Source organism: Scedosporium apiospermum (assembly GCF_000732125.1).
Source record: "Scedosporium apiospermum strain IHEM 14462 chromosome Unknown SEQ_SAPIO_0143, whole genome shotgun sequence".
NCBI lineage: Eukaryota > Fungi > Ascomycota > Sordariomycetes > Microascales > Microascaceae > Scedosporium > Scedosporium apiospermum.
Window position 1 is genome coordinate 679,293 of NW_015971844.1, and position 27,923 is coordinate 707,215.

Here is a 27,923-nt window from a genome sequence, read left to right on the forward strand (position 1 = left end):
ACGACTTTCCGTCAAACTGACGATTCCCAAAGAGGAAAACGCCACATCGATCGACATGACGTTTTCAGTGTCCTAGAAACGGGCAAAACACCATAGAAAAAGAGGCTTTTGCCGACATCGGGTGTGGCGGAATGATCGGATGGAAGAAATGGCACCTTTTTGCCTTTCCTAGTGTGTTTCAAAAAAAGAAACTCGTACGGCACGTCTTTTTGGAAATGGAACTGGAAAGGAGACAGTGGGCATAAGTAGAAACGTTTTTCCGAACTAATTCTTCCATAATCAATGCAATCATGATCGTTCCTTCCGGACTTAAAAAGGTCATAATATTCCAACACATCACGTATCAACGCAGGTACTTGCTAGTCAACAGGAGCCAACTTACAGTAAACCGGACCGTGAGTAGTAAGAATAAAAAGTAAGCAGAGGGTGTGAAATCTTGGGTAGGAAATATTGACAGCATTAGCAGGAGCGGATTGTGAGGAACGTACCGGATCGCTCGAGGTCACAAAGACACGGAGAAGTATCAGTGCATTTTTGTCAGCTGGTGCGGACGAGCACCTTCCAAATCACTCCTAATTCCGCCGAGTTAGATAATGCTCTAAACGACTTCGACTCGTACTGCTTTACCGCTACCATGCTTGTGGAAAAGGGGTTGTACGTGTAGTTTCGCCGCCCACTTTCGGAAGCCTGTGCTCTTATCGAATAAATCCTTCGAGCCGAGCATCGTCGAACCCTAGCCTACTTTCTCGAAGTCTTCATCTACCTCATACAAACCGGGCTTCCCAGAGTAGCCTCCTTTCTCCGTGATACGTCAAAAGAGTGTCCGAAAAAGTCACTAGAAAGGGGCATTCTTGGGGTCAAATATGTCGGCTTCTCGGTGAACTGGACTCGGTATCCCTTGAGTATGCCATGGCACAGATTTGGAAATGCATCACTGATATTCTCGATGGCGAGCTCGGAACGTTTAGTCGATTCGCTGTGTCCGTTCGTCTCGATTATGTAAAGTGCGTGGTTGTCATCTTGAAGAAGAACTCCTGCTTCGAGATCTCCTTGCTCAGTTCGGAGGCATTCCAAGACTCCTGGCCCCGCGGGTGATGCTCAACCTGGCGCATAATTTAGACAGACAAGGGCGCCATGACGAAGCAGAGCAGATGGCTCTGGAAGTCCTTTCGCAGCTTCAAGGACATGAGATATATGTTTGGAGAATTGTGGAGAGGATAAAATCTACGGAAATCATTTCTCGCAGTCAGTTTAACCAAGGGAAGACTCTGGCAGCAGAGCCAGTCATGCGAGGCGCGATAGGGATGATTGTGGATCAGTGGGGAATACAACATTCTTGGGGCCCTGGATTCATGTATGTTCTGGAGGGATGGGTTCGAGGTTGGGGCCGGAAGGAGGACGCCAACACACCGCGGAGAGAAATAGAAGAGTTGACTGGGAAGGATGAATATGACGAGTGGTTTGTTGGGGCGCGAGATTTATAAAGAAGCCCGACATATAAACACCCCGCTAGGAATTGATTTAATAATGACTGGCCCTCATCAGTAGTTGCAAGCCAGTATTTACTTTCTACCATTTTATTCATGGCGTGCCCCAAAGTATGTTCCTCTTTAATTATGATGATTGTTCTTCCTTTCCTCTACGCCTGCTGAAAATCAAATTTAATCCCATCACCGAGACGAAGTTCAACTCACTCCATATCTCCTGCCTTCATCTTCTTCTCTAGAAGGATCAACCACCACTCCCCTTTCCACAAGCACCATCTCATCAACTCTGTCCATGGCATATTCGACCCGCTTCCAAGTCTTCAAGCTCCAGGTACTCGTGTCGAGTTCCCACACCCGCGTTCGTCGGTGAAATCGCTTTCCACCATACGAACAATATCCCCCAAATCCACTGCCACCTCCATAGCATAGCCAAGGGCCGATCTGAGGGGTTTTGTCGCCATCCTGCTGCGGTTTTCGTGACAGGAGGGCGCAAAAGTCATTCACGTGATCGTGCCCGCAACCTAATGCCGATACGCCTTCTTCGACCAAAGCGTCATAGAAATGGGAATTGCAGCTAGGGCTTTCAGATGGTTCCCTCCGACAACCGTTGTGTATACTAAGATGGCGATCACCGAACTCGGGAAGAGGGATATGTAGGAAAGCTAGAGATAGATGAAGGCGGTGATCGCTGTTGTCCTTGTCACGCACGCTACGTTGCGCTTGGGAAGCGTCCGTGAACCAGTCAATTTGGCTTTGCTTGATAGGCTATAGTCAGGGTTGCGTGTCTTGCTCGGTATTTGACCATGTGAATCCAGGAAATATAAAGTGGATAATGAGAGCTGTGACGGTGCAGGAGCCAGGACCTGGAGGTAGAAGTTGCCTATGCCGTCAACATGCTCTGGACCTGACTCGCAGAGGCTGAAAGGCAGATTCTGAAGTATTGACATCTGTGCTGTACCTGTAATGTAGTTAGCAAGAATGAGCAGTATCATTTCCAAGACATAGTTTAATGGGAATGAACAACTAGTGGTGAAAAGCAGTCTACACTGTTTGTGAGAAATGAGACAACTCCGAGTGTGTTGTCGATCGCTAGCTCTTTGTCTTGGCTACCTTGTGAAAGAGGTTACTCACGGGATAACGCGTGGATGCCCTCACTATCATGATTGCCAAAGACGGCTGCGAATGGAATTGAACGCTCGATAATAGGAGCAACCACCTTGAAGAGGGCAGATTGGCTGTCGGAAATATCGTGGTGCAACTGATCTCCAGTGAGAATCACAAGGTCTGGATTCTCAACATCCAAGACCTTTCCAATGAAGTTTACCGTAAGTGGGTCAGCCTCGCTCTCTGGCAGATTTTTCCCATGTGCGTCAATGGCATCTTTGCATACCCCGACCCCAGTGACCATGTGAGTGTCAGAGATCTGAACAATCTTGAATTTTCCATCGCCCCTTACTCTTAAAGCCACCCGAGCATCTGGTCTCGGACTGGCCCTGCCGTGGAGTACGCTAAGTCTTGCAACCGGTACCTCCGGCCCACAGTTAAGTTGGAGCGGTGATCGCATAAGAGCCCATTGTGGCCGTGGGTCAACGGCATCCGCACCGAAAAGAACGTCCACCTCTGTCACAGCCTGACCAATTCTGCCAGAGAACTTGCTTTTTAGCACCCAGATTCCGCCAGGTCGACTCTCCCATGAATAACCTGAGCTAGGGTTGGGAGGTGGCTCGCCGACTCGGATATCCGTAACCAGCAGATCCTCAGCGGTAAGCTCTGCTTCATTCGCTATAGCTACATACAGCCACGCACTCTGCTGAGATGTATATAAGTAGAGGTCCTTCTCTATACGGTGCCATATTCGCGGGTCCAGTTCGCAGGTGGGAGGAGAAACGGTCGCCGAGAATATGCGTACGGTCAGATCTGTGACAACTGGGCGAGTAACGACGGCCCTGGTATCGGGAGTGGATGATGCCGCCGTCTGGATACACCTTCTCTGAGAAGGACAGAGCTCGAGCAGACGAGAGGCGTCAGATACCGGCATCGACATTATTGAAGCAGGGGGGGCGTTGAGAAGCGAAACGAGAGACGCGAGGCAGTGAATCGGCGAAGCACGGCAGTAGTGAAGAGATAAACTCTTCACCAAAGCAGGGCAAATGTTGGAATGAGATGGAGGACGACGTAGTCGTAGTTATAAGATTGAGAAATCTATGATGAGGACGCTAAGATATTACGTATTGAAACAGAGAGCTGCTCAGCAGATCTCGCGCGCCATAGGAGACAGGCTTGTGATGTCAGACTTCACTCAGGATGAGAAGGGCAGCGCGTCAATGGATACGTGGCGGCCGCTTGAGTACCTCCTATGATGCCTTGGCGATGGCGGTCATGCGTTGGATTATTTGATGTGCGGTACGTCTGATCATGCCCGAGATTACTACCCCAACTCTCACCGACATCGGCAATAACTCGAATGATCCGAAAAGGGAATGGAAACGGACTGCGGTTACCGCAGCGTTTTCGGAAGGAAATTAGGCCGAATATGGCACCCTTTTGGAAATGGAAAGACTCACGATTTCGTGGTCAAATAGAAACGTTTTTCCGGACAAATTCTTGAATATCAAATGCCAACATGATTGTACTTCCGTGTAGATAACATCACTTATTCCACAGGTGCGGTAGGCAAGATGTATTGGTGGAGGTAATTGTTGCAACGGCGTGACAGTGCGGAATACTGCGGTGTTGGCTGTAAATTGTAATCCTGCGTGCGTACGGCATATGCTGGTGGGCTTTAATACCCTTCCCTTCCTGTGACACTTACACACTGGCTGCCCCGAACCGATTCGGCGAAGCATGGTGTAGAGCGACGCGTGCTTTTCAGCCTTTGGTTTGCCGCGACTACCAGTCCTCCTTCGATGTGTCTACTTATTTGAACCCTTCCGGCTTTACCTTTTTCTTGAGACCGCATGCCTGCGGATCGATGGAGATACCTGCATGCCATTTCTCATCTAGTCGAAGAAGGCTGTCCCGCATACCGCCAAATACTGATCGGTCCTGAAGATCCTTGAAAACACCAATCCCCGAGACCTGTCCTGAAAGCTGTTTGGGTGGGTGCACCTCTCTGCTTGGAAGCTGACTTCTCGTTCCTTTTGCTGCTGCGAATCGCGCTGTCAAGGGAAAGAACGATAGGATGTGAAAGTGAATCAGCGAACTTAAAAGATGGGCATGACACAGGTATGCTGGCATTGAGGGAAACCATTATTTTCACAGCGCGGCGTGTCTTACAAAGCCGGGCTACACCAAAACCAGATTAGAAAATAGTTAGTCCAAAAGGCCGAGAGGTTGAATATAAGCTCGTTTTTAGAGAAACAATGGAAAGAAACCCTGAAGGTCCCGTTTGATTGGCGTCGGCCCGGCCTGGCCGTAAATTTTACACTCCGTGTTGGTGAATGGGAGGTTGCGTATCAGCACTGCTCACGTACTCACATTTTCGCGGACTGTTCAAGCCGTCTTGGCCATGAGCTACTCCTGATAGCATATCGAGATGAAAACACGAGGCCGCACCTCTCTATCAAAATATATACAAGGAAGCTGAAGTGCCAGTCTAGGAGAGTGTCAAAGTCTACCAGCAGGTGCCGGATGCCGGATTACATCCAGTTCCACAATTTTCAGGATCTAGGAGCTCAAGTTGGTTGGGGGATTCATTATATTTCAAAACTGCGCAATATACCACCTCCCCTGGACGAGATTAGGACGGCAAGGGGCTGTTGACACGACCTACGACCTTGGCCACACGGGAGGCGAAGCCTATGGAACTGCCGCTCGCCAGTACCACCCTGTGCCAAGAACGTCGTGACCGGCGGCGCTGAAAGTCTCACTCCAGCCGGTCTCCCTTGAAAAGACGTCAGCCACGGCGTAGGCAAGAGACGGCATGACCTTCAAACGACTTGGTGGTTAAGAACAGAGTATATAATCATTGTGTTGCTGAGAAATCAATATTTTCCAATGCGTTTTATTAGCTTCGCGAGGTGCGACTTCAAGATCTTAATATCCATTCCACATCATTCCCCATCGGGCAGCGAGCCATTCCGGCCGGAGTCGCTCGGCCCGGAATGACTCGCCAGCAACTCCCATCAAACATGATGAGTGCCTGCCTGGAATCGGCCTCAAAATCGCCCGGCTTATGTGCCTTAACTTATTCTGTGGATCGCACTGGGACGAGGGTGGTGAAGGGCACTGCGCCCAAAGCTAATGATGGACCCCGCATTCTATCCAAAACACACACCTTTCCAACATCCATTTTGCAAGATTGCAACCCCAATCCCATCCCGGCGGCATCAATCATGGCGACCGTCACTTCGACGCACGAGGACACCAAGACATACCACGGCGGCTGCCATTGCGGATTCATCCGCTACGCCGTCGACCTCCCTGCAAACGTCGCTGCCAGCAAGTGCAACTGCTCCATCTGCTTGAAGACGAACAGATTGAGCATTACGACCTCACCGGACAAGTTCAAGCTCCTGCAGCCGGCGTCGATCGACGAGCTTAGTGACTACCAGTTTAACTCCAAGTCACAGCACCACTACTTCTGCGACAAATGCGGCGTGCACATCTTCGGACGGGGTACCTACGTTTACGAAGGGAAGGAGGTCCTGCACATGACCATCAATGCCGTCACGTTGGATCAGGGCCAAGGAATAGACCTACGCAAACTGAAGGTGCTCTATTGGGATGGAAAGGAAAATAACTGGCGGGCCGGTGGGAAGGACGACCCATATGAGGGGGGAACCTATTGAAGCAGTTCATTTAAGCAAAGCTAACTAGAACGAAATCCGTTCCTGGGCCACCTTAGGAGTGAATAGAACTTCAAGGGAACCTGGTTGTCGTGTACTATTTTGATGCACCGTGTTGTCGTGGCAATGGAGCCTCATCTAAGGTCCTTGGGGTTAGTTCTGTTGGATACAGCCTATTCTGAACCTCTAGCTCAATTCTGCCACTTGTCGGTCCTGGAGTCTTCACACGGCCCAGGACACCGCGGGCGTGCACGATTACTGGACCTGCAGTTTTGCCGACACACGGTGCTCCTACGATTGCGAAACTTCAAGTGACGGAACAGCTCAGAGTACAGGTTCTCCATATCGTCGTCGTTGAGATCCAGCAAAGTCCCTGGGCCGCCTCTGTCAAACGGAAGAGTCAGTCTACAGTCTCCTGATCCGTCTGTAGAGCTCACACTGCTGCCATGTTTCTCGAGGTCCTTCGCAATGATCCGTGGTGTTGATCGAGCGCTTAAATGCCTACTGTAAAGTGAAAACGGTGGCAATTTTGGCCTTGTGTTCGAAAGAAATTGATTAAACTCGGAGACGTAGCCACATTCAGCTCTTCTGGGTCTTGTTAGGTATGGCCCACGGAGAAGTATTGGATGGCTTCACTGAAAAAAGTTCGACATGAATTCATTTTCCTTGGTTTGGACTAAGTATTCGAGGGGGATTGGGTCTGGAAACTCTCTTAACACAACATGACATACTTCAGGTATATCTCCAAATTAAAGTAATTGGACACTAGGACATGTCCGGCCCTTGAGAAGGCTCCTACAGACTCAGACATTGCGTAGACTCCTTAATTCTTCAATCTTGAGATGTCATGGCCGAAACTTCACGAGTATCGGAAGGGGTTGGTATCAGTAAACATGTCCGCTTTTCCTGTTAGTGGTCCTAGACACTCTGCTCATGTCGCCTTCCGTTGAGCCCGGCATCCTCAACGAAGGGAAACCGTATTCACCCGCACAGGTCCGACTCAGAGTGCTAATTCCCGAAATGGCGAGTAAATTGACGGCGCCTTCCCAGTACTCGTGAGACAACTTTCTATATGGGCCAGTCGAACATAGAGGAAGGTATCACCCGGTGCGGTCTCCCGGCGATGAATCGATTCACTTACACATGGGTCCGTTGCTCTTTCCATGCCTGCTCGGCTCCAGGAGCGATCATGGAATTGATCTCAGCACCTTCCCAGTATTCGTCAGATAACGTTTGACCTGAGTCGCTCGAACACCCACGTAAAGGAAGGTATCGTCGGCGCGATCCCCTCAAACTGAAGCTGTTGACTCGCCCATCGCCCTTTCCATTCCTATATACGCAAGCAAGCCGGTCCCTAGTGATTCATTCAAGACTCCTTCTCCATAATCTAGGGGCACGTGAAGCCATCAGATAGCATTATATAAATCCCTCACATCTCACACCTCTCTTCTCAAACCTCCCCCTCTTCTCAAACCTCTCCCGCTAAACTTCTCACGAGGAACTTCGAACAGTGAAGAACGCACAAGACTATCTCCCTCCGCATGTTGACAGGAGCGCCCGTTGAGGTCTACACTGCTTTTTGTTGGTCTTTTTTGGGGAAACATACTGGAAGTATGGGCCAGATACTGCTTTCACACGTGAGCATCGGAAGGAACTTTCAGGCGATTCCTGGCAAGACAAGACCTGGGAGGAACAGTCCGACGGAAAGCAGTCCAATCAAGGCGAGAGGGTACGCCATCGCACGTCGGGTCAAGTTCACGAAAAAAGGTTCCAAATAGCGCCGAATTCTTGGCGTAGTGGACTTAACTTGAAAAGCGACAGTCACCTCTTCTGGTGACGGACAAGATGGTCGAGCGGCAGATCGTAGGTCTTGCCTCGTTCGGCAAGGGTAACACTCATCCCGCCAGAAAACACCCCTAAGACGGACATACTACTATGGTTTAGGAAATCTGAAAACCTCTTGTGGCCGTCACCGGCCAACGTCATCAGTATGCCTCCGGCAGCGAAGGTATTTCGGGAGGAGGTGTTCAAGGTTGAGGTGTCCAGACTCCAGTGTCGAGGGACATGGGATCGTGTGGAAGCCGACAGACATGCTGCGGGAGTTTGCTACTTCGTTCGACTAACGGTTTTTTTTCTCAAAGTTAGCGGCGAATAATCCCCCTCGAGCAGCTGAGGCATGGTGAGGCCCTGGACATCTGTCGCCTTCTCGTGTATTCCCTTGAGCGAGGGCCTAAGATGGACGACATCTCGACGCAGCACAGGTACGGCCTCAAATTAATAGCGCCGCTGTCTGCAAGATATGCCTAAACATGCCAGTTGTTTGTGGCCAGCCAAGAATGCTGAGAAGACTGTGGTGAAGGCTTTCACCATTACACCGACTACGACACCTTATGGCCTGCGGTTTACCGTTGATGGCTCTCAGACAGTATCGCCATACCTCCTGACGCGAAAGGAGCGATAAAGCAGCTTTCAAAAATACACAACAATTGATGCACCCTCCCGATCGAAAAGACTTGAAAGCGGGAAGGCACGGCTGTGAATTCCCTTCGCAGAAAAACCTTCTCTGCTATACACATGGTTTCTGCCACGCCCATGAGTAACGACTTGAATGATTTACTCTGCGTCAGGGCTTCACCATTATTGTCGTCTCTGCCTTGCACTTTACGACCGATATGGAACCTCTCATCTTCATGGAATCCCGACAGGGAAGCTGCCCTGCGTCCAGGAACATGCTTCCTCTCGGGAAGGAGCGGATTGTCACATTGCAGTTTGGGTCAGTCCCCAGACGGGCCAGACCCGTGTCGCAAGAATTGGAAGGCGAGGCAGACTAAACACGCTCGCGGTACTCGAGCGGCTCCAATACCTCGGTACCTTTACCCTTATTCTGCACTCGAGACTTGCCCAGATGCCGATGATTAAGAAGCGAACTTTGCGTCAGCCGTATGGTCCCAGGCCTGTCCGCCTCCTCCAGCGGAAAATACCTTCGAAATCGCAGGCCCTCAGGCTCGCGCGTTTCACGCAGCGATTTTCGCCAGGTATTGTCGGAACAGTTGGCATCTACCTACGACATTTCTGGATCCAGTCTCAGGGCGCATTTTCCGCTAAGGGAATTTTACTGTCCCCCGCTTGCTGAGATCACAGGCAGATCTGTTGTGGAATGCGCAGCTGAGCTCACGGGGGTTTACAGACAGTCTACCTACTGGATGTTTTCGAGAATGTTCCGTGTCGATAAGTATGTTGGGGATTCGATCGACAGTCCCCTTCGATTGACCAATGAGTGGCATGTCAATCATCGGATTGACTCATCAGGTACTCAAGGCAAAGGACAAAACTCGCAAAAAGGGACTCCTCCAAACTCATCGACAAAGGCCTGGTGTTCGGGAGAGTATTAAGGCGAGCAGGCATGCCTGGTATCGGAAGAACCATCGTGAGTCTAACCACAAACCCCCAATACATCCATCTGTCAGATGTTCTAATAGGAGCAGCAAAGCCACCGGAGAAAGACCAGGCGAAGATCGAGCGTGAGAATGCAGAAGGACTCGCTGCAGAGCAGTCGGGTAAACGCAGTAAATTTTACTGGCGTTGGTATAAGCGCCCAACCTCAACGCAAAGCGGCGATGGCAAACATCAAATCGGAAATTGCCCAAGGTTGTTGCCCGCCGAAAGGAACTTTATTGGGCGAAACAAACTGAAAACATATCGGATTGCTCGACAAATGAAGCATACCTCCAGGCAAACTCCGTCCACACCGGAATTCTTAGCGTATTGGATTTCGCTGGACGGCCGAGCTTTGCCAACTTCCCTCGTAGAGTAGATGATTAAGAAGCGAATTTTACGCCTGGCCGTATGGTTACAGGTCTGTCCGCGTCTCCCGGCGGAAAACACATTCCCAACCACTGGCATACAAGGGGAGGAAAGTGTGATCCGGGAAAATACTACTGGCGGTACTACAACACACAATGACTGGTTGCCCCTTTGGTGTCGAGAGAGTTTCCTTCCGTGGCATGTACCCAGCAACATCCACGCTTGTTATTTTCGAGGCGGCTCTCGATGTAACGCGACTCTCAAGAACCTCGAGAAACAAAGCTTTTCTTTCGTGGAACAACAGTACGTTGTTCATTCCCTCACGGTCAGTCAATCGGCATTTAATAAAATCTCAGTTGATTCTGTGCACTTCTTATATCAACATCTGCGGCTTCGGTACTTCAAGAAACGGTGCTCTTCGGGAGTTGCTGCCATATTATCCTCGACGGAAGTGAAAGGGATCATTCACTGTGACTGACGGCATTCGTTCCCTCTGAGTATTGATGTTCCCAAGCCTAGTCTCATCCCGCGAAGATTAATTAAATTATATTATTTATTGCACCTTTCTCGCGTTCTTCGATCAATACCCCAGAATAGAAGTAGAGTGCAGCTATCCGGATTTCCGCAGCCCTGTAATGGAAGTTATTCACTTGCCAGCCGCTGCCCTTTCCACTCGTTTACAAACTTGGTTGTGGAAAGTCCATCCCTCAGTCCTTTTACATCACCTGCGGGCATGTGGATCTCCCATGCAACACGCGATATAAATCCTCCTCGATCTCGGAACACTCTTCTCAAACTTCTCTTCGAAAACCCCTTCCATGATCTTAAGTCCCTCTTCTTAAGCCTCTCCTCAAACGTGTCGGGATTGACCCACTTACGGCTGGGCTGTCTGGAGAGCTTCAAGTGTCGGTGTTATTCCGTCGATTGCGAATTGACAAGGAGATCTGCTCATGAATGTGCGGAAGAGCCGATGGAGGTTCACGAGCAGTCCCTCGACTGGGACCAGGTTGCCTTTGGCGAACTCGCGAGAGAGAGGAACCTGCTTCCTACCCACTCAGGCTGGCTCTGTGCTTCAACTGCCGCTGTCCGTCCCATTCTACCCTTTGCTCTTCGGTAGTTAAATGGGTGGGTATCAATGGAGAGAATAAAACAAGCTTATTCTCTGAGGGGGTGATATGAACTCGCATCGAATCCTACAGCTCCGGACTCCAGTGTCTGGGGAATACTTCGAACGACCAGCCGTCGGCGACACAGTTCGAGCAAGATGAGGACATACGCAATCGCGCGTCAAGTTAAATCCTCCAAGAAAATTCTAAGCACGGCCGAATTCCTAGCCTATTGGATCTCATTTTCGCTCGGCTTGCCGTCATTGCCGCATTCGCTAACGGAGAAAATGGTTGAGCGCAAGATATTACCTCGTCCTGCAAGGGGTGCCAGCCCATCCCGCTAGTCAACATCTCCAAGGCAGACATACCACGGCGGGTAGAGCTTCGGCAATGCGAGTCTCTCTTGTGGCCGCACAGTGGAGGATGCCCAAGCCTATCTCCGTCGCATGTTGACTTGCGCTCGGCGCTTTTGGGAAGTATGATCGAAGCATGGGCGAAGAACAGCCTGAGGGACCTCACCAACTGTCGAACGAATGGCACACCCACACCTAGATCAATCTTCGGGTGTGTATCCAAGTCTTGAACGGTAGGGGCAAAGTCCGCCACAAAGCAGATGCACCTGAAGAGGCCTATCTGGTGTCCGAGATAAAATGACGGCTAGAAAACACGCTCTCTACCGCGAATCCCATGGTAAGTCTACATGGCCCGACACAGCACCAGCCAATACCTCCAAACTAACAGAAGTACCAAAGCCGGTCAAGCAGGATCTCAGCCTTTCGAAACCATCCATCCAATCTAGTCACTCCAGACTGCCCAGATCAATATTAAGAATACGCTAACCTCCATGGAGATATCCTTCTTGCGTCATCCTATATTTGCAGCATTGCCTTTCGGAGTGTTCCGTTCAATCAGGTCACACCAGACTGTCCCGACTCCCGACCTGTATTGGGAGAAGAGTAACCTCCATGGCGATTTCCGGCCGTATCTGACCGGATTCGAACCAATTCCCTGACATGGCGAATCAGCCATGCATGGTACGTGTGCCGACCCCGCGTGCAGGTATTACTTCTGTGAGTTGTGTGGTTCACACAACCACTTCAGAGACAGTCCCTGCTCACCCCCATTGGGTGAGGATGGAGAGAGCGCGGCTTCCATCTGTGTTGTCATCGCACGAGGGCATTTTGTGCAATGCCCGGGCCGTGGAGGCACACGCGAGCACGCAGGAGGGAGGAATCACGTGGCGTACGCGCAATCCATTCCCTGGCCACTTTTAATTTACCTGCTAACGTTCTATTCAGCTGCGAGGTCCAGGTCTGCCGTTACCACTAGTGCAGACTCTGTAGGGATGGAGGTTATGAGTGGGACCCGACGGATCACATCGGGAGGGACTTGTGACTGGGGCGTCAACCAGGGTGATCGCCTCGGGCAGATTCCCATCAGTGTCCCTGGTCCTGGTCCCCTACCAGGCCTCTAGGGATGAAGTCAGCGCGAACGACAACAAGCTCTACTTAGGCCTACAAGGTCAGTTCCATGGTGGAGATGGCCCCTCCTCTCGACAGAAAGAAATTCAACTACTCAGATTCCTTTTCAAAATGACGCGAGCTTCACTTCAAATTATATATGCGGTGAGACGTTGTTTCGTTACATGTGGATGATACTAAACCTAAATGCTCTACTTACTAGGTAGTCTGGAGCAGAAGAGTGCAATTTTTCCGAAAAAACAAACAGACAATTCCAAACAAGCAATCAACCAACATGCCCTCGATTGAAGAACTCCCCTCCTCCTATCTCGATGGTAGTGACGCCTCCGTTCGGCCTCCAAGTGAAGATATAGAAGATAGTCAAGACGCAGTAGACAGGGCTGCCGTGGCTCGGGAGGCAATGGTAAACTGCTTCTTTAGGACATTTCCGTGAAAGGTCGTGTCTAACAACTTACTAGCGCCTCTATTGCGAGTAGTGTAGGTGCTCGAGGAAACAATCATGAACAAAATCAAACTCGGAAAAAGACGATGGGGGAAGACATCATCTAGTTAAAGTTTCTATCTACCACCTAATTTCAATTTTTTCTCTTCATTCCGCAACCTTTCAAAGAAACAGTGCATCCGCTAAGAAAAGGCTTGATACCCTCTTTGCTCGTAGTCGTGACCCATTTCAGTAGCCGGCATCCATCAACCAAGCCGGACATTTTAAGTCAATGCCAGCCAACCGATCCCGAAGATGCTTCAGTGATCTGCCAAAATAACCATGTAAACTGCGACCGAGGTTGATGTGTGAGAGATTCCAATGGTCGGAAGAGCGAGAACGGAGAGAATGGCGTCCTTGGGGATGCGGTTCTTCGAATGCAGGCCGTGTGTTGTAAAACAATATTGCTATCTATCGATTACCCATTAGAAAAGGCAACAATATTTCGGCAAGTCAAGTCTCCAGGAGCTCCGGAACAAAGTGACTGACCTATGTTAAGTCCGGAAAGGTGTGCAGACAGACATCTGATGTGAGGCATCGCGATGGCCGAAAGGACAATAATGAACATGGCTAGCGGTTGCTAGTGAAAGATTCTTTTCCTTTCAATATCATTCAAAGTTCTTCAGCCAATATCCAGTTCCTTTTGTCGTGTTGGGTCCCCCTTGCACCTTTGGAGTAGCATTGCCGTTTTGGCCAGGGAAATTCTTTAGCCAGCATCCAGCTGCGGGCGATGGCTTTGGAACCTCGGTTTCTCGGTGGCTCTGCTGTTGTGTCTTCGAAGAAGAATTCTGCTCTGGCTCGGATAGCTTCTGCTTCTCCGTGTAAGGCCTGAGCTCCTTAACTTTCCGAGACGGACCGCTTGCCTCGGTCATCGTTCGCTAGTAGTCGATGATAAGATTGGTTTGAGTGGCAATGAATTGTTGAAAAAGATTAGACCGGCGAATGCTGGATCGACGCGATAGGATCTGCTGTGTTTTTGGCAAGAGGAAAAGAGGGATAATATGTTGTCCATCGATAAGGAGGGAGGATCTTTATAGACAACATTACTGATTAAGGTATCAGGATGATTTTGCGTCGAATTGCGATGCTCCAGTTGGCAGCTGGTGGAACCGGAGCACCGCGCTACGGTTTGTCTTGCCCAAGTCGTATTAACCTAGTGTGTCTCTAGGAGGGTATCCCAATAGCGCTATGAGAGGGACACTGGGCCTGCGCGTTGATGATGGATATTCGCGTCTTAGGCGGGACTGGAGCAAGGCTCACGCGTTATTCTGGTTTTCCAAAGGCCTACAGCATGAACAGATGGCTTACGATAAGTCAAGACACCCAAAGAAGGAGTTGAAGCGCAGCTCGAACGCTTCGTCAACGAGCTCCTCCCACATGAATCGTTTCACTCGCTAATTGTAAGATGACACCTGCTGGAGTTACCATCGTGCCTGGAATTTAGTATGTCCTTCGTTGTTACTCTCTTAAGTCGCGCTAGACCCGAAACTGCCTCTACCGTACTTCATACAAAGTATATACTGAGATATCCCAAAGGCAAAGCTCTTCAGCATTACAGTTTGAGTAATCCCTCGTGCTTTACTGTTGAGTAAATCACGGCTGGCACTGGGGAGGATGGGCCAATTTCCTCCTCTCGAGTTTGGAATGTGTGAGTTGGTTCGTACGTGAAGTTATCTTCCCAATATTTCTCTTTGTCTTATTATCTCTAATCCTGAATTCTAGATTCCATTCCGAAGCGGCTGCTTAGCGATGAACCGCCGAAGGTTGTCCGCAATCAGCGCCTCCGATCCCTGAGGTCTTCCCCCCGCGGCATGCGGCGACACTACCAAGTTAGGCGTCTTCCAAAGGCGACTCGACTCAGGGAGAGGCTCCACATCGAACACGTCGAGCGCAGCGCCTCCAATTTCGCCCTTCTCCAGTGCGTTCGCCAGGGCGTCCTCGTCCACCGAAATTCCTCGCCCTACATTGACGATCCAGGCGTGCTTCGGGAGGAGCTTTAGACGCTCGGCATTGAGAGCGTGGCGCGTCGACTCCGAACCCGGGAGAATCATCACAAGCGCATCGGTCTGAGGCAAGAGCTCGGGTAGGCTCTCGTCCGCGAAGACCTCAATACCATCGCGCACGCCGGCGTGACGGGCGACTCCAGTGACTTTGGCGCCGAGAGTAGTCAAGTGCGGGGTGAGCATCTTTGCGATGTTTCCGAAGCCCCAAATGAGAACGTGGGCATCGCGCAGCGTCCTGAAAGCACCAGCTGGACGGTCCGGCTGGGGTCCGCCGAGGTGGCCGGGCCACTTGGACTGGAGCTGGTAGTCTCGCATCTCGTAGAAGCGACGAGCAGCTACGAGGAGGAGGCCGAGCGTATGTTCGGCGACGGTGAAGTCGTGCAGGCCGGAGCCCGTGGTGACGGCGATCTTGGAGGTGTCGAACCCGGCGTTTAAGACATCGTTGGGTCCAGCAGCGAGAGATTGAATCCAGCGGAGGTTCTTGAGGCGCTGGGCCGCGTCCTTGAGGTTTTCGGCGCTGTTGGCCCAGGTGACGAGGACATCGGTATCGGTGTGCGCCTCGGGAATTGGCTGGTGGACATCGTAGGGGTGGAGCTCGACAGAGAAACCTTCGAGTTGCGAGGCATCGAGCTCGAGCGATGTGGGATACAGCAGCTTCATTGCGTCGGGAACAAAGAAAGGCGGCTGGAAGAAGGGTGGCTCTCTGGGGGAAAGAAAGAGATATGTAAAGGTGCTCTATCTCTCCCAGAATGTTCAAAAAATGCCGACCGAAACGAGATCTATTTTCTAGTTCGATGCATGAAAGAAGTGGAGTTGGTTCGGCATCTGCGGGGTCCGATTTCGCTTCGGCTGTTATGAGCCTTGAATCACTCACTCACACCTCCCGCTCAAATCAAGAGTGACAAAGATCAACATAGACTAGAGAAAGCTCAGGGGGAAGAGCACTAGTGAGCGATACTCTCTTACAACCTTCGTCGAGGGCCATCCATCAATGTATTGAAGAAAACGGAACAGCCGCCTCCCTGCTTTCCTTGTCGTAAGTAGAAGATCACGTGATTTTCATGAAGGATGGCGCAAGGCGACGCTTTTGTACGAACTGAGAAGGGAACCCGACACAAATCGACGCCATGGCATATTCTGGTCCGACCGTTTCCATGTTGAATCCAGGAATCCATTGATTTTAATAATGAATCAGAAAAGCTTATGTCCAACTGGCACACTTGGCTCGCTGGGCTTTATTAGAGCCTACCTATCTCGCATGTGTATCAAGCTTGACACGCCTCTTCTCTCAGAGCTGTCCTCCCAGGGAACTGCCATCGTGGGCCGGCAAATACAGTGATTGATTCGATTACAGAACGCCACTTGAAGATTTGGGGCTTGGGAAGAGCCTAAACAGGAATGTTCTGCTTGAAGAGGCTCTTACGCGAGCGAAAGCTGAAGCAACGCAGAAAAATGCCTCGAAAACTGTTCTCCCGCAGGAACATGTCAAGATGACCATGGATTCTCTTCATGATTTCAATGGCTAATTCGCAGAGGCGAGCAACGTCAGAGACCCCGGGGTCAGGCCAACACCAATCCCCATGGCCCTCATGCGGCTTCATATATCAGCCATCCCCAACCGGGCCAAATATTCGGATGGCAGAGCAATCGCCCTCCTAATATACGGACCTACGACACTCAAGGCATTAGAAGTTAGAAAGAACATTCCATAATTGTCCGTATTCATCGAGCCAAATCAGTAACGTTAGAACCGTCGATAGTTAGAACCGTCGATAGTTAGAACCGTCGATATTAGGTACATGACTACGCGAAGGAGGGCAACCAATCGGTCTTGTATTGTGTTGGAGTGCTCTTCGTGCCAGCCGAGAAGCCAAAGATCAAAGATCTCTCTCTAGCCTCACCCTACACCTGCAATTGTATCGGGCGGGCTCTGATTCGTATCCCAGAGGCCGGACAGAGGTGTCGAGTCGTTGTTTGCCGAAGATCATCGGGTTCCAATGGGACCCTGGATCATATATTGCGTCGGCCAATGCAAGGATCCATGTGATGAACGGTTCCGAGATCCTTTCAGGGGACAGCCCGCCAAACATGCCATTTCCTTAGTAATTTCGGGTGGCCTGAGGGGACCATCGGACGCACGTTTTGATATTTCGCCGAGAGCGCCAGAGTCCAAAGGCGAGAAATCCATCGAGTTGTGTCCTGCATTCACTAAACTTGGCTGGGTGGTAAACCCTGTTGATTTTTTTTCTGTTCGGTGCGTTATTTTACGCCATGTTGGCGGAATTCTCGCACCACCGCTCGTTCGACAAAATTGTGAACTACAGTAAGTGGCGTATTGCTCCAGCGTTCCCCAAAACACCAGCCACTCCGGGATGTCCCAGGGAGCCTTGCGCAAAAGAAGCGAAACGGAAAGCTTAATATTTCGACGGTACACATCAATGCCTTCGGCATATTCAATCGCCATGAATCCATACGGTCCCTTGGAAGAGGCCGAGGAGAAAAGGGGAACTGTCCGTAGTTGACGCTTAATGTCAAACACAACACCAAATGGGGCCGTGAAGGTTGCGGAGATGGGTTTGGGATCGCTCGACAAGGCTCGACCCGCGGCCTGATAACCACGTTCCGTCAGACCAGTCATCTCAGAGACGAACCGTTCCATGTCCGTATAGGAGATGTCCTGGACATGGCCTTCTATGACAGCTTATAGTGCCGATGAAAGCTTAGAGCGCATCAGCCGCAATGGTTCAATGGCGTTCTCTAGGCCATGTCCTTCAACCATGATATCGCTGCTAGCCGTTTCCCTAAACGAGGTTGAAGTGAATAGTTTGTCAGAAACGTCCTGGTTACCTCGCTGAATATTCGTCGATGATTAGCAAATAAATCACATATACCAACCATGTACTCTGGGCTGAAACATAGCTCGTCCAGCTGCAAACCAGCAAAACCAATGTGCCTTTGAAACTTTCTAGAAGCTATGAAGATTGCCTAATATCCGCTTCATTCCGCGTAAAAGCGATCCTATTGTACCACTTCCCATTAAAGAAACACCTTGTGCGGACAATTAGCTCGTTTAGTGCCTCGTTGCATTTGTCCAATATCGGGAGCAACTCGCTTGGCGTAACCTGACCAAATCCGACTGATCGAAGGATTCCGCCCAGGGTCGGGTCTCCTGTAGAGCCAGGGGAAGACCTTCCAAGCTGTCCATTATACTCAACAACGTTGTCTACGATGATTTCGGCCGGGAGAGCAAGAGAGATAGTTCGATTGCTGACCGAAAGACGACGTCGGCAGCGCCAACAACAGCAAACACATTCGCTGCGAGGGAAAACGGCTCGGCAGCCATTCTTCAATGCGGAGGGATCTGCGGCTGGGTTGTTTCCGATCCACGGATTCGTATAGGCTCGTCGTTCAATGGCTCAAAGAGGGCGCCCGTTGTAAAATTCACGTTTGCCTGGAAGCATATTATTGGTCCTCGCACCACGTTCCCACAAACCCTACAGGCGAATGGGAGCTGTACGGCTTGACAAATGACCTAGCTGAGGAGGTTGACCTGAGAGAGAGACATCCAGAGAAGTTTGCCGGGTTGCTTGAGGATTGGGAGGAGTATGCTAAGAAGCATAGGAGGAAGAGTGGACTGAGAGTGATCTTGAGGATATCGTCTAATCTAGAGCCCCGCTTGTATATACGCTGTGATACGAGCCTTCAACCAGAGTTGATTTCACGTTGCGTTAATCAAGATATGTAGATCCACGCGACGCAGCATACACAGTTAGCCGGCGGAGATTGTCAACATTGAAAACCCCCCGAATCATGCTGCTGTTCCTAAAAGTAGGCCTGTTTTGTGGCGCTCACCCTTGCTCAGCCTTGGTTATACCAAAACTCAGCTTCGAATCTGGAAATGGATTTTAGTCTACGCGCTTTTCGTCTCTGATTAAGTCGACGTCTTCTCTCTCTTATCCAACTCCCTTCACCAAATACGCATGGAATAATTTGAAGTTATGGCAGCATGGAGATCAGGATTGAATCGCAATTCCCTCACGGAATCAAGGTAATAACGCCATTATCACAGTGTTTTTGACGCCATGGCTAACTTGACTACTTCTTCAGTTCCAAATTGGCCCGAATGTCGTGAACGCGGATGCGTCCTTGGTTGATAATGGATCCCATCCAAACGTTCTCGGCTGACGTTACGCCCTGCTTTCCTGGCCTCTATGCTCGTTGCGGTTATTTTACGACTCCCCTAATTCCTTCAGGATCTCTGCAAGCACTACTTTCCCGGCCTCTTCCTTCCCAAACACCTTATCCTGAAGATGAAACCAGGCTGGGAGGACGAGTTCAACAACGAGAAAGCCATGTATATGCAGATGAAAGCCCGCCAGGGTGATGTGATCCCAATACTATATGGCAAAGCAAAATACGAACGGGCTAGAGCTTTACTTGTATCCTTTATTGACGGCGTAAGGCTTTCCCAAGTTACGAACCTGACAGTTGAAGAAGTTCGGCGGAAAATCGAGGATGCGTTCTTGCCCTTGAAGCATTACGGAGTTGTTCTTGATGACATCAAACTCGACAACTTCATTCTCATTGATGATGGGATCGTAATAATCGACCTGGAACAGGCCTATGAGCCCGTCGTTCCGGGGGAGATTGAATATACCGCCGACAGCGTTATGGATACGGTCCTGAATTATTATAAGATGAATAAAAAGACGGTGGACATGGGTTATAACTGGTAGATACTAGATAATCTTTATGAGCGTTAATGTCAATGGTACTTGGAGCACCCCTTCTGCTGTCGCATCTCAATGTCGCCCCTGGCGGATGAAGCTTGGCGTAGCTACAGGAATCGGGATGGTGGCCTGTCCATTCCAGCCTGGAGTGCGGCTCATTTCATCTGTGACTTGCAGTTCTAATAAACCTTCTGCTTTGGTTGCACCGACATATTACCGACCACAGATGAATGAGCTACCGGATGCAAGATGACTTGGCCTTATTTCAAGCCTCCCGCTAATATAATCTCCTGCCCAGTCATGTATCCCGTCTTTGCCAGCCTAGCCAGGAACAAGTCAGTCTCGATGGCTTTTTTATAGGGGTGGGAGAGTAGAATTATTATTCACGAACATGGAGACAACATTAGAGACCTCTTCTGGTTCTCCTAACCGATGCATAGGTATCTTGGCGGCGATGGCGAGTCCGAGGTCCGCTGCCTTGAGATCTTCGAGCTCTTCGCTATTACCCGACCACGTCCTAGATCCAGGATCAGCCTGCGTCAAGTCTACACACGGGGGGATACCGAACGCATACTTCGACTTCGGTGTCGGAATCATGCCGGTATTTCCAATCATTGCAGGTAGCACCTAAGCCGAATCAGTTTCCATGTCAAATGGCTCAGGACAGAGGCTTCGTTCGCCCTACCGTGTTAACCGTGATGCCTTCGGGAGCTAGCAGCGTGGCTAGGTTCAGGCCCATTGAGCTTCGGTATCGTTTAGCAAGGATCCTGTGAACATTGGATTCCGACAAGGTTATTGAGGACAAACCTTAGAGCGCCTTTGGATGCAGCATAATGACAACCGTTTATGCCGCCCCCACGGCTCGAGATGCTGCCGATCAGAATCACTCTGCCCCATCCTTGGCCCCTCATCCCGGTCAAACAAGCTTTGACAATCACGAACTGGCTCCGAGAGTTCACTTCAATCACATCGTCCCAGGCTGCTTCGTCAATGTCGTTGATGTCTCGGATACGACGCGCTAGGCCAGCATTCGCGACGAGGATCGATATCGTCTTGTGCTTCTCGGCGACATCTTCCCGCTGTAGAATGTTTGGCACGAGTGCCCTGGTGGAGTCGCGACGAGAGAAATCGGCCCTTGCCGTTACGAACAACTGAGAGGGGTACTCGGTCCGGAGTTGGTTGGCGAGGGACTCCGCTTTCTCCTGTAATATGGCGTTAACCCGCATGTTCGGCTCCTAATGATCGGGTGCCATCATACTGGGCTAGAAGAATAATGGAGCACAACATCACAACCGTCGGCAGCCAGGGCTCTTGCGCATGCAGAACCGATACCGCCGCTGCCTGTCCGTCAGCAAATAGAATCCATCACGGCTCGTTCTCTGGATAAATGTCAGGACTAACCTTGATCCAGTTACCAGGGCTAGGCGGCCTGCGATAAGGTTATCAGAAGCTCGGATGTGAAGTGCGCTCATTTTTGGAAAATGCAAGACATTGAGGCATTAGAATGGTGGGTGTGTGCATTAAATGTCCTCAGTGAGTGTCTCAGACAGGTATAAGGATGCCGAGGCACTAGTGCAGAGCACAAGTTGCCGTTGTGTAATATTGCCAAACTTTCGATATTGCCAGCTGCTGACGAACAGGGCCTACTTCTGACTGCTGCCGAGCGGTTTATCCCACCAGAGACAGAATTGTGGGGTAACTCCAAGTGCCATTTGCGTCTCCATTTTAGGAGTTTGGGTTGACTGTCCGTGTGCAATTCCCCCCCGATAAAATTAACGTTCGTGCTCGTGTCCCTGAGACGGAGTCGAGACTTGAATGAGAAGTTTGTCGCAGCACGGCTGTTGGAGTGAAGAGGCAAACCATCTTCTGGATAAGGAACCAGTATGAGTCCGAACCTAACGAGGATCTGGCCGCGGTAATGACTTGTAATTCCGACGATACACACCCAAGGAAACAGGACTAAGGTGCGATTATCCTAGGAACTCCTTCCAAAGGATCGCCCGATCTTGCTATTGCTCTCGCCAACCGTCTAAAGTACATGAGGGAGGCTCTCTCCCTTTGCTATTTTTAATTCTGCACGTCGCCGCGAATTAGGATTTCCCCGAGTACTGTGTCACCCTCCGTCACGAGGTTGGTATGAAAGACCTAATAATTACCGTTGAGTCGAACGACAAAAATTCCAACTGAGTAGTCCCTGCTCCTCACCTTTGGAATACTCCCAATACACCACGTCACATTGCGCGTGGGGTATTGGGAGTATCACGCTACTGCGCTTCTCAACGTCTACGGCAAGGTGAAGACGGAAGTGGACACGGAGAAGGATCGAGTTACGGGATAGAAGGTATACCAGAGAGAGCCATGCTAAGGTAACCGGGGAAGGATTGTTGACGGATTGTTGACCAAGGAGTATGTTTGAAATATATCATATAGGATTCCCATGGGAAGGAGACCTAACCCGGGAGATAAACGAATGTTTATAGGTGTCTAATCGTACCACTTCGAGTATTGCGGTCTCTCAGTCTCTCGGCCGCTTCGGGCGAACAAAGGGATTGGACGGCAGCCGAGTCTTAGCCTGTCAGCGGAAACGAAGTGTAGGATGAATCTTCGTGCAGAGATCATGGGTCAAAGTGTAAGGGTATTGGAAACATAGTAAAATAAAACGACACGTACGGGGACAAGATAGTGTGCCCCAGACCCGCGCCGCGTCCCTCGCAGAATACTTCTAGTCCTTAGTTTGTAGAACGCCCTGGGGTCATTGAGCTACTGCCGGCCGGCTCTGCCCGTCCCAGTATTTTCGAGCGAGTGTTAAGCTGGATCGCTTCTTCATATGATGGTGGAGCTTCTCCCTGGATATCAAATCCTGCCTGGTCGGCCACGAGGCTCTCAGATGCAGGATCAACCCTCCTAGCGCCTCCACCCGCATCGCCGGCGGGTAGAGGACCTAGTGTCCGGGTCGGGGATCGTTTCTTTCTCCTCCTTACGCAGCAAGCAGCACAGAATGTAACTAAAATAACGCAAGTTGCCGTTTCGCTGTGTAGGACATTCCATCGGAATCGGGAGAAGGCGAGGGAGTTGGGGTCCTGGCACCGGGCGGCCAGTTCCCTGGATCAAGAACAGCCTGTGCGCAGATGCGATAGCTTGAGTCTGTGCATTTTCAACCGTGATCGCCGTCGGAGTGGCGAGGCAGCGGAAGATGTACGATTTACCTACAATCACGTTTCCTACTGTAGCGTCAGAGGTGCATCGGAGTGTATCGTCGTCGGCGCAGGTGTAACCACTAAAATATAAATCGCTATATCAGCCATGTCTCCCAGCAACAGGGCCTCCTTGCTCGAGAGCGGATCGGCGGTTTTGGCGAGTTCTGTGTACCTCGGGCAACAGCCGATGGCCGTCTGGTCATATTTCAGCGTTTCCATACCGCCCACTCAGCCGTCGTCAGGAAACGTGATTTCGGTGGAGGATCCCCTTCGTGCCGTTCAATCGTGCACGCGGGCTCATACCCCAAGGGACATACAGAGCTCGGCGAGAACACGGCTAGGGTAGAAACAAAAGCGCCGTCGCCGCTATTGATATACGAACCATAATTTCCTGGATAGCAGGATTCTGCTGCATAAAAAACGAGCGTCTCTCCTTCTAGTCCGAGTGCCTTGCATCTTCGACCCGAGTCGGCAAAGTAGCCATCGTTGTTGGTTCGGATGTTGATGCGGAGTTGGCTGCAGTCGCTGGGTGGCGTGAACACTTCTGTGAGCGGCCCGATGTTTGTCGTCGGGAAACCCATTGAGTGGGCCGCTGCGAGCAGCGAACCCGAGAATGGGCCTTAGTAGTGCCGAGGAAATAGCCAAGGGTGATATATCCTTATTCTCTCAGATATTTTGATCCGTGGTTCTCCACCGAGCTTTCCATCATGGTGGGCGCCTTGACGAGGGTCAACCAGGGTTTGGCGCATGGGTGGAGAATGTTCTTTGTCCGGAAATTTATCGTCACAAAAAAAGAGAGGAAAAAAGAAATAATCAGGGAATCCTGCGTTTCAGTAAGGGAGAGGTTGGCTCTTGCTAGCTCTTGTCGCTGGGACTCGGCGGAAAATTACGCCGGTTACTTCACTGCTTTCCGGTCTTCACGCATTCCATGCTAGATGGAGGAAGCTGACGTTGGGCATAGAGATCATCTTCAGCTAAACCGTCTCCAGCCATCAACATGGTCCACTGCCAGATTTGTGGAGCAACGGGTCGACCCTGAAGCAAAAGCCGTCTGTCCCCATGTCATTTAATCTGCAACGCTGGTTCATCCACACTCTTCGAAACTTGCAGCCTTCGACTTCGGACTTACTTGACTGCTTTTAGGGGACGACCCTGCAGACTTGTTCAAATCACTAAGCCTGTTGCGTTGGCAACCGTCTCAAGAGGCTGCCTTCGTGTGTGGACGGCGCATCTCTAGCAGGGGCAAACCTCAGCAAGAAGAAACGACCAAATGTTCTAAAAACCAAGTTGGAATAGAATATCTCGGGCTCCTATTGGATGAAGTGTGCTTCATAGATCATCAAACACGAATCGATCACCCAGAACCTCTCAAGACGGGGAATGGAGCACCATCTCCAAAAGTTCCACAAAATCACCCGTGTCCACCAGGGATGCATCGGCGAGTGACTCAATCCGGCAAACACGCAAGTACGTACTTCCGTGACCTCAACGCCAAGAGATTCTGAGTGAACACGAAAGTATCTCGTTAAGTTATCCAAGACAGGAAACCGGTTGAATCCGTTTCCTTGCTTGTGCTTGCAGTTTTCGTCCATCGATATAAAAGAGCCATCGCATCTCTGTCCTTGGGTCGCCTGGATCATGCTCCCTTTCAGAACAAATCTGATCGGGGCGCTCTCTTGAAGAGCTTCATATCTTCTATATCACTAAGGTAAGTTTGGTGTGTTTTCGTCTTCAAATGTTGTTTGCTTTGCCACTCCGATGATTATCTCAAATTTCACTCGCCGAACTGATTTCGCTGCTGAGAATTATGGGCATTGGTTTCGCCCTTTATTATGATCCGAGAATACTCGACGACACCTTTCTTCTGTCTGCCGGCTCGCAATGTATTCGTCTTCTGACAATTTCCGCGTATAGTTGATTCCGCTTTTCACTCCGATCACTCGGCGAGACGACGAAGGATAAGATTCGCAACACATGGCGATGGGGTACAATATCTGCTTCGTTCTCTGCCCTGATACCGGCTCAGTGCCTCCACGAACCAACCCTTCCGGCCACCGAATCGACGAACCCAAATGACTATGACCTAACAATGGCATTTCCGGTACTTTGATATCGCCGACAGCACTGCCTGCACTATCACCCATACCCTGTAGAGCCCGCACCGGGTGAGACACTTTCGCTCTTCCCCCGGATCGTAAATAGGGGACGAGTATGGCTCGAGGTGCTTGTTCCCCCGTTGCTCATGATAGCGAAGATTAGCCCACCAGGCGTGTGTGGCCTGCGAGGGACCCGACTAAAGGTAATGGAAGCCAGCACGTTTGAAGCGAATCCCCTGAAAGAGACAATCCCAAAATGCCATCGATCTCGCCATGTCAAGCGACGGTTTCAAGCCCCCATTTATACAAAAGCACCTGCACAGGTAGCAACGATGGGGAAATAAACGACCGAAATGAAAGATAGAAAATAAATAAAAAAAAATGGAAAATAGGAGAAAAAAAATCAAAAACAAAAGAAGAGTAGGGAAAAAAAAGTCGGAACCCGCGGTGCCAAGCTTTCCATGAAAAGCTCGATGACATCGACGGCCCAACCTGGGGTCGAACCGGGAACACCTCGAGCGCTTTTAACCAGCTGCCAGGGGAAGTGAGCTTAACCAGCCTACCCAGCCTTGCGGATCCCTTGATGGCACTGGAATTTATCACGTGCTCAATGGTTTGCTCGGTGTGGCGGCGTGGGCCAGGTGGTTCCTTCCTCGCGTGAAGGGTGTTGGGTCTTTCCTTCCTCCGGAGGCCGTTGCGGTCGCTCCTTCCTCACCAGATAGATCTCCGAGTTCAGAGTCGAGTCTGCGAATAACTGACTGCCCGTATACTGATATCACTTTCGAGGACTAGCTTCACGTTATGTGTAGGGGTCATGGGGAGGTTTGCTATTAACAACGCCGAAATGACATGGTGGGAAATACAGGTAGAACAATGACAAGATGCCTGTCTAAGTGCAGAAGATTGGCCGATCGGATTCTGCTTCTCACAACCCCAGATCTACCTATTCAGACGGGCGGCCGTTAAAGGCCAGCAAATTGACAGTTCCGCTTGGAATACCCGATATAACATCCTTGGCCGCCAGACTTTGGATAAAATCACGCAGCTCCGAGGGGCTCTTCTGGCCAAAGAGAGTCAAGAGGTAAGCTCCAAGCCCGGTAATGTGAGGCGTTGCCATGGAAGTCCCAGAAATAATGTTCTATGCCCGTCGTCAGTCTCAATCCTTGACAAGAAAAAGAGAATGGTAATTCCTGGGAGGTCACTCACAGTAGCCTCCGTTCCGCCGATCCAAGTGCTCAGGATATCCGTTCCTGGAGCGAAGATGTCGACAACAGAACCGTAATTTGAGAAACTGGATCTGGCATCCGCCGAGGTTGTCGACCCGACAGTGGTCACTGACGGCTCTGAGGCGGGCGAGTAGTTCTGCGCATCGGCGTTGCTGTTTCCAGCGGCAACAGCAAGGAAGACACCGGCATTCACAACCGCTGCTGCGGCGCTGTTGATGGAAGTTGAACGACCACCGCCGAGAGACATGTTGGCAACGGTGCCGTTGGCGCAGTCGCGGGTTTGGGAATCGCTGTTAACGAAATCAATCCCGGCGATCACACCAGATCTAGGAGGTGCGGATTATTAGTGGATTGGCCCCAGCATCACATGAAAACATGTATGTAATGTTGGGAAAGACGCGTATCGTGAAAACCACTCACGTAGTACCAGATCCGCCTGCGTTCAAGACCTTGACAGCGTACAACTTCGTTTGCTTTGCAACGCCGTAAAGGGCGGAGCCAATGGTTCCGGAAACATGAGTCCCGTGGCCATTCTGGTCATCATCGATGCTATCTACAAAGTTTGCAAGCCAAGTGGCGCGACCCTCAAATTGCTAAAAATGTGTGTTGTCAGTTGTCAGCCGACGGTAGGGAAGCTCATACGCTGGCGCCAGGGTGGCTTCGGAAGACATACAGAATGGGCCGTGTAGATACCGGTATCGATTACATAGGCACAAGTCCCGGCGCCAGCGCTGTCGTCATAGATGTAGTCGCTGATTCCCGGTGCTGCCTGGGAAATGCGGGAGATTCCCCAGGTCGCATTCGCCTCCGTGACGTACGAGTCGAGAGTGATGATTGCGTCCTGCTCGATGTACTCAACCTAGACACCCAAAATCCTCGTCAGATGACTGGTGTTATCAAGCTAGGGTCCATCATGTACGTACGTTTGGGTCGTTCTGCAGAGAACTGAGAGTCGCGTCGTCAAGTTTGGCTGCAAATCCACTGAAGCCCTTAGCCCGGTAGATATGATCGGGAGGACCGCTGAGAATGTCAATGACGCCCTCGAGAGCAACACTGGGAGCGTCATCCTTGATCTTGACGATATACTGTCCAGGTATGACTGGCGCATCCAGGGGCTGAAGAAGCGGCGCTGGATCGGTACGCGCCACATGGCTCGGTCTGGCGAGCGCCAAAGGCAAGGCCAAAAGATAACTGGGAGTGGCACGCATTTTCCAGATGAGGAGTCAATTTTTTTTTTTAATTATGATCTTACTGAAACGTCTGAATAAAGGCGAGATTAATCGACGATAGTTAATCTCTGGAAGATCGATGCTCTATTTATTTTTTTCCATCGAAAACACTATCTCTGGACATCTGGACGTCTCCAAGCCTCTTTCACGTCTTCTTATGAGCGGGACCCCAAACACCTTCCTCGCAAGGCAAGTCGAAGGACTCCGTGGATACACATTCTTCACTTGTATGCAATTAGCTGGGAAATCTAGATCGCCATGCAGCCACAACTGTAGAGACGTCGTGAGCAGAAATG

At 50.6% G+C, this 27,923-nt stretch overlaps 2 protein-coding genes and 4 pseudogenes across 2 annotated transcripts; 2 read left to right on the top strand and 4 right to left on the bottom strand.

The window, feature by feature from the left end:
- Positions 1–2,610: 2,610 nt before the first annotated feature.
- SAPIO_CDS9488 lies at positions 2,611–3,531 on the bottom strand (annotated as a pseudogene; the record flags this gene model as incomplete).
- A 2,290-nt stretch (positions 3,532–5,821) lies between these two features.
- Positions 5,822–6,277, top strand: SAPIO_CDS9489 (annotated as a pseudogene; the record flags this gene model as incomplete).
- An 8,587-nt stretch (positions 6,278–14,864) lies between these two features.
- Positions 14,865–15,809, bottom strand: SAPIO_CDS9490 (annotated as a pseudogene; the record flags this gene model as incomplete).
- A 3,650-nt stretch (positions 15,810–19,459) lies between these two features.
- Positions 19,460–19,885, top strand: SAPIO_CDS9491 (annotated as a pseudogene; the record flags this gene model as incomplete).
- Positions 19,886–20,139: 254 nt separating this feature from the next.
- On the bottom strand, positions 20,140–21,105 carry SAPIO_CDS9492 (Uncharacterized protein; the record flags this gene model as incomplete). Its single annotated transcript, XM_016790871.1, has 4 exons — positions 20,140–20,200; positions 20,271–20,506; positions 20,565–20,622; positions 20,687–21,105. 4 exons carry the CDS (start codon positions 21,103–21,105, stop codon positions 20,140–20,142), a joined length of 774 nt encoding a protein of 257 aa, XP_016639381.1.
- Positions 21,106–26,115: 5,010 nt separating this feature from the next.
- SAPIO_CDS9493 (Aqualysin 1) lies at positions 26,116–27,606 on the bottom strand (the record flags this gene model as incomplete). Its single annotated transcript, XM_016790872.1, has 5 exons — positions 26,116–26,310; positions 26,379–26,724; positions 26,819–26,991; positions 27,072–27,257; positions 27,322–27,606. 5 exons carry the CDS (start codon positions 27,604–27,606, stop codon positions 26,116–26,118), a joined length of 1,185 nt encoding a protein of 394 aa, XP_016639382.1.
- Between the last annotated feature and the right edge of the window lie 317 nt (positions 27,607–27,923).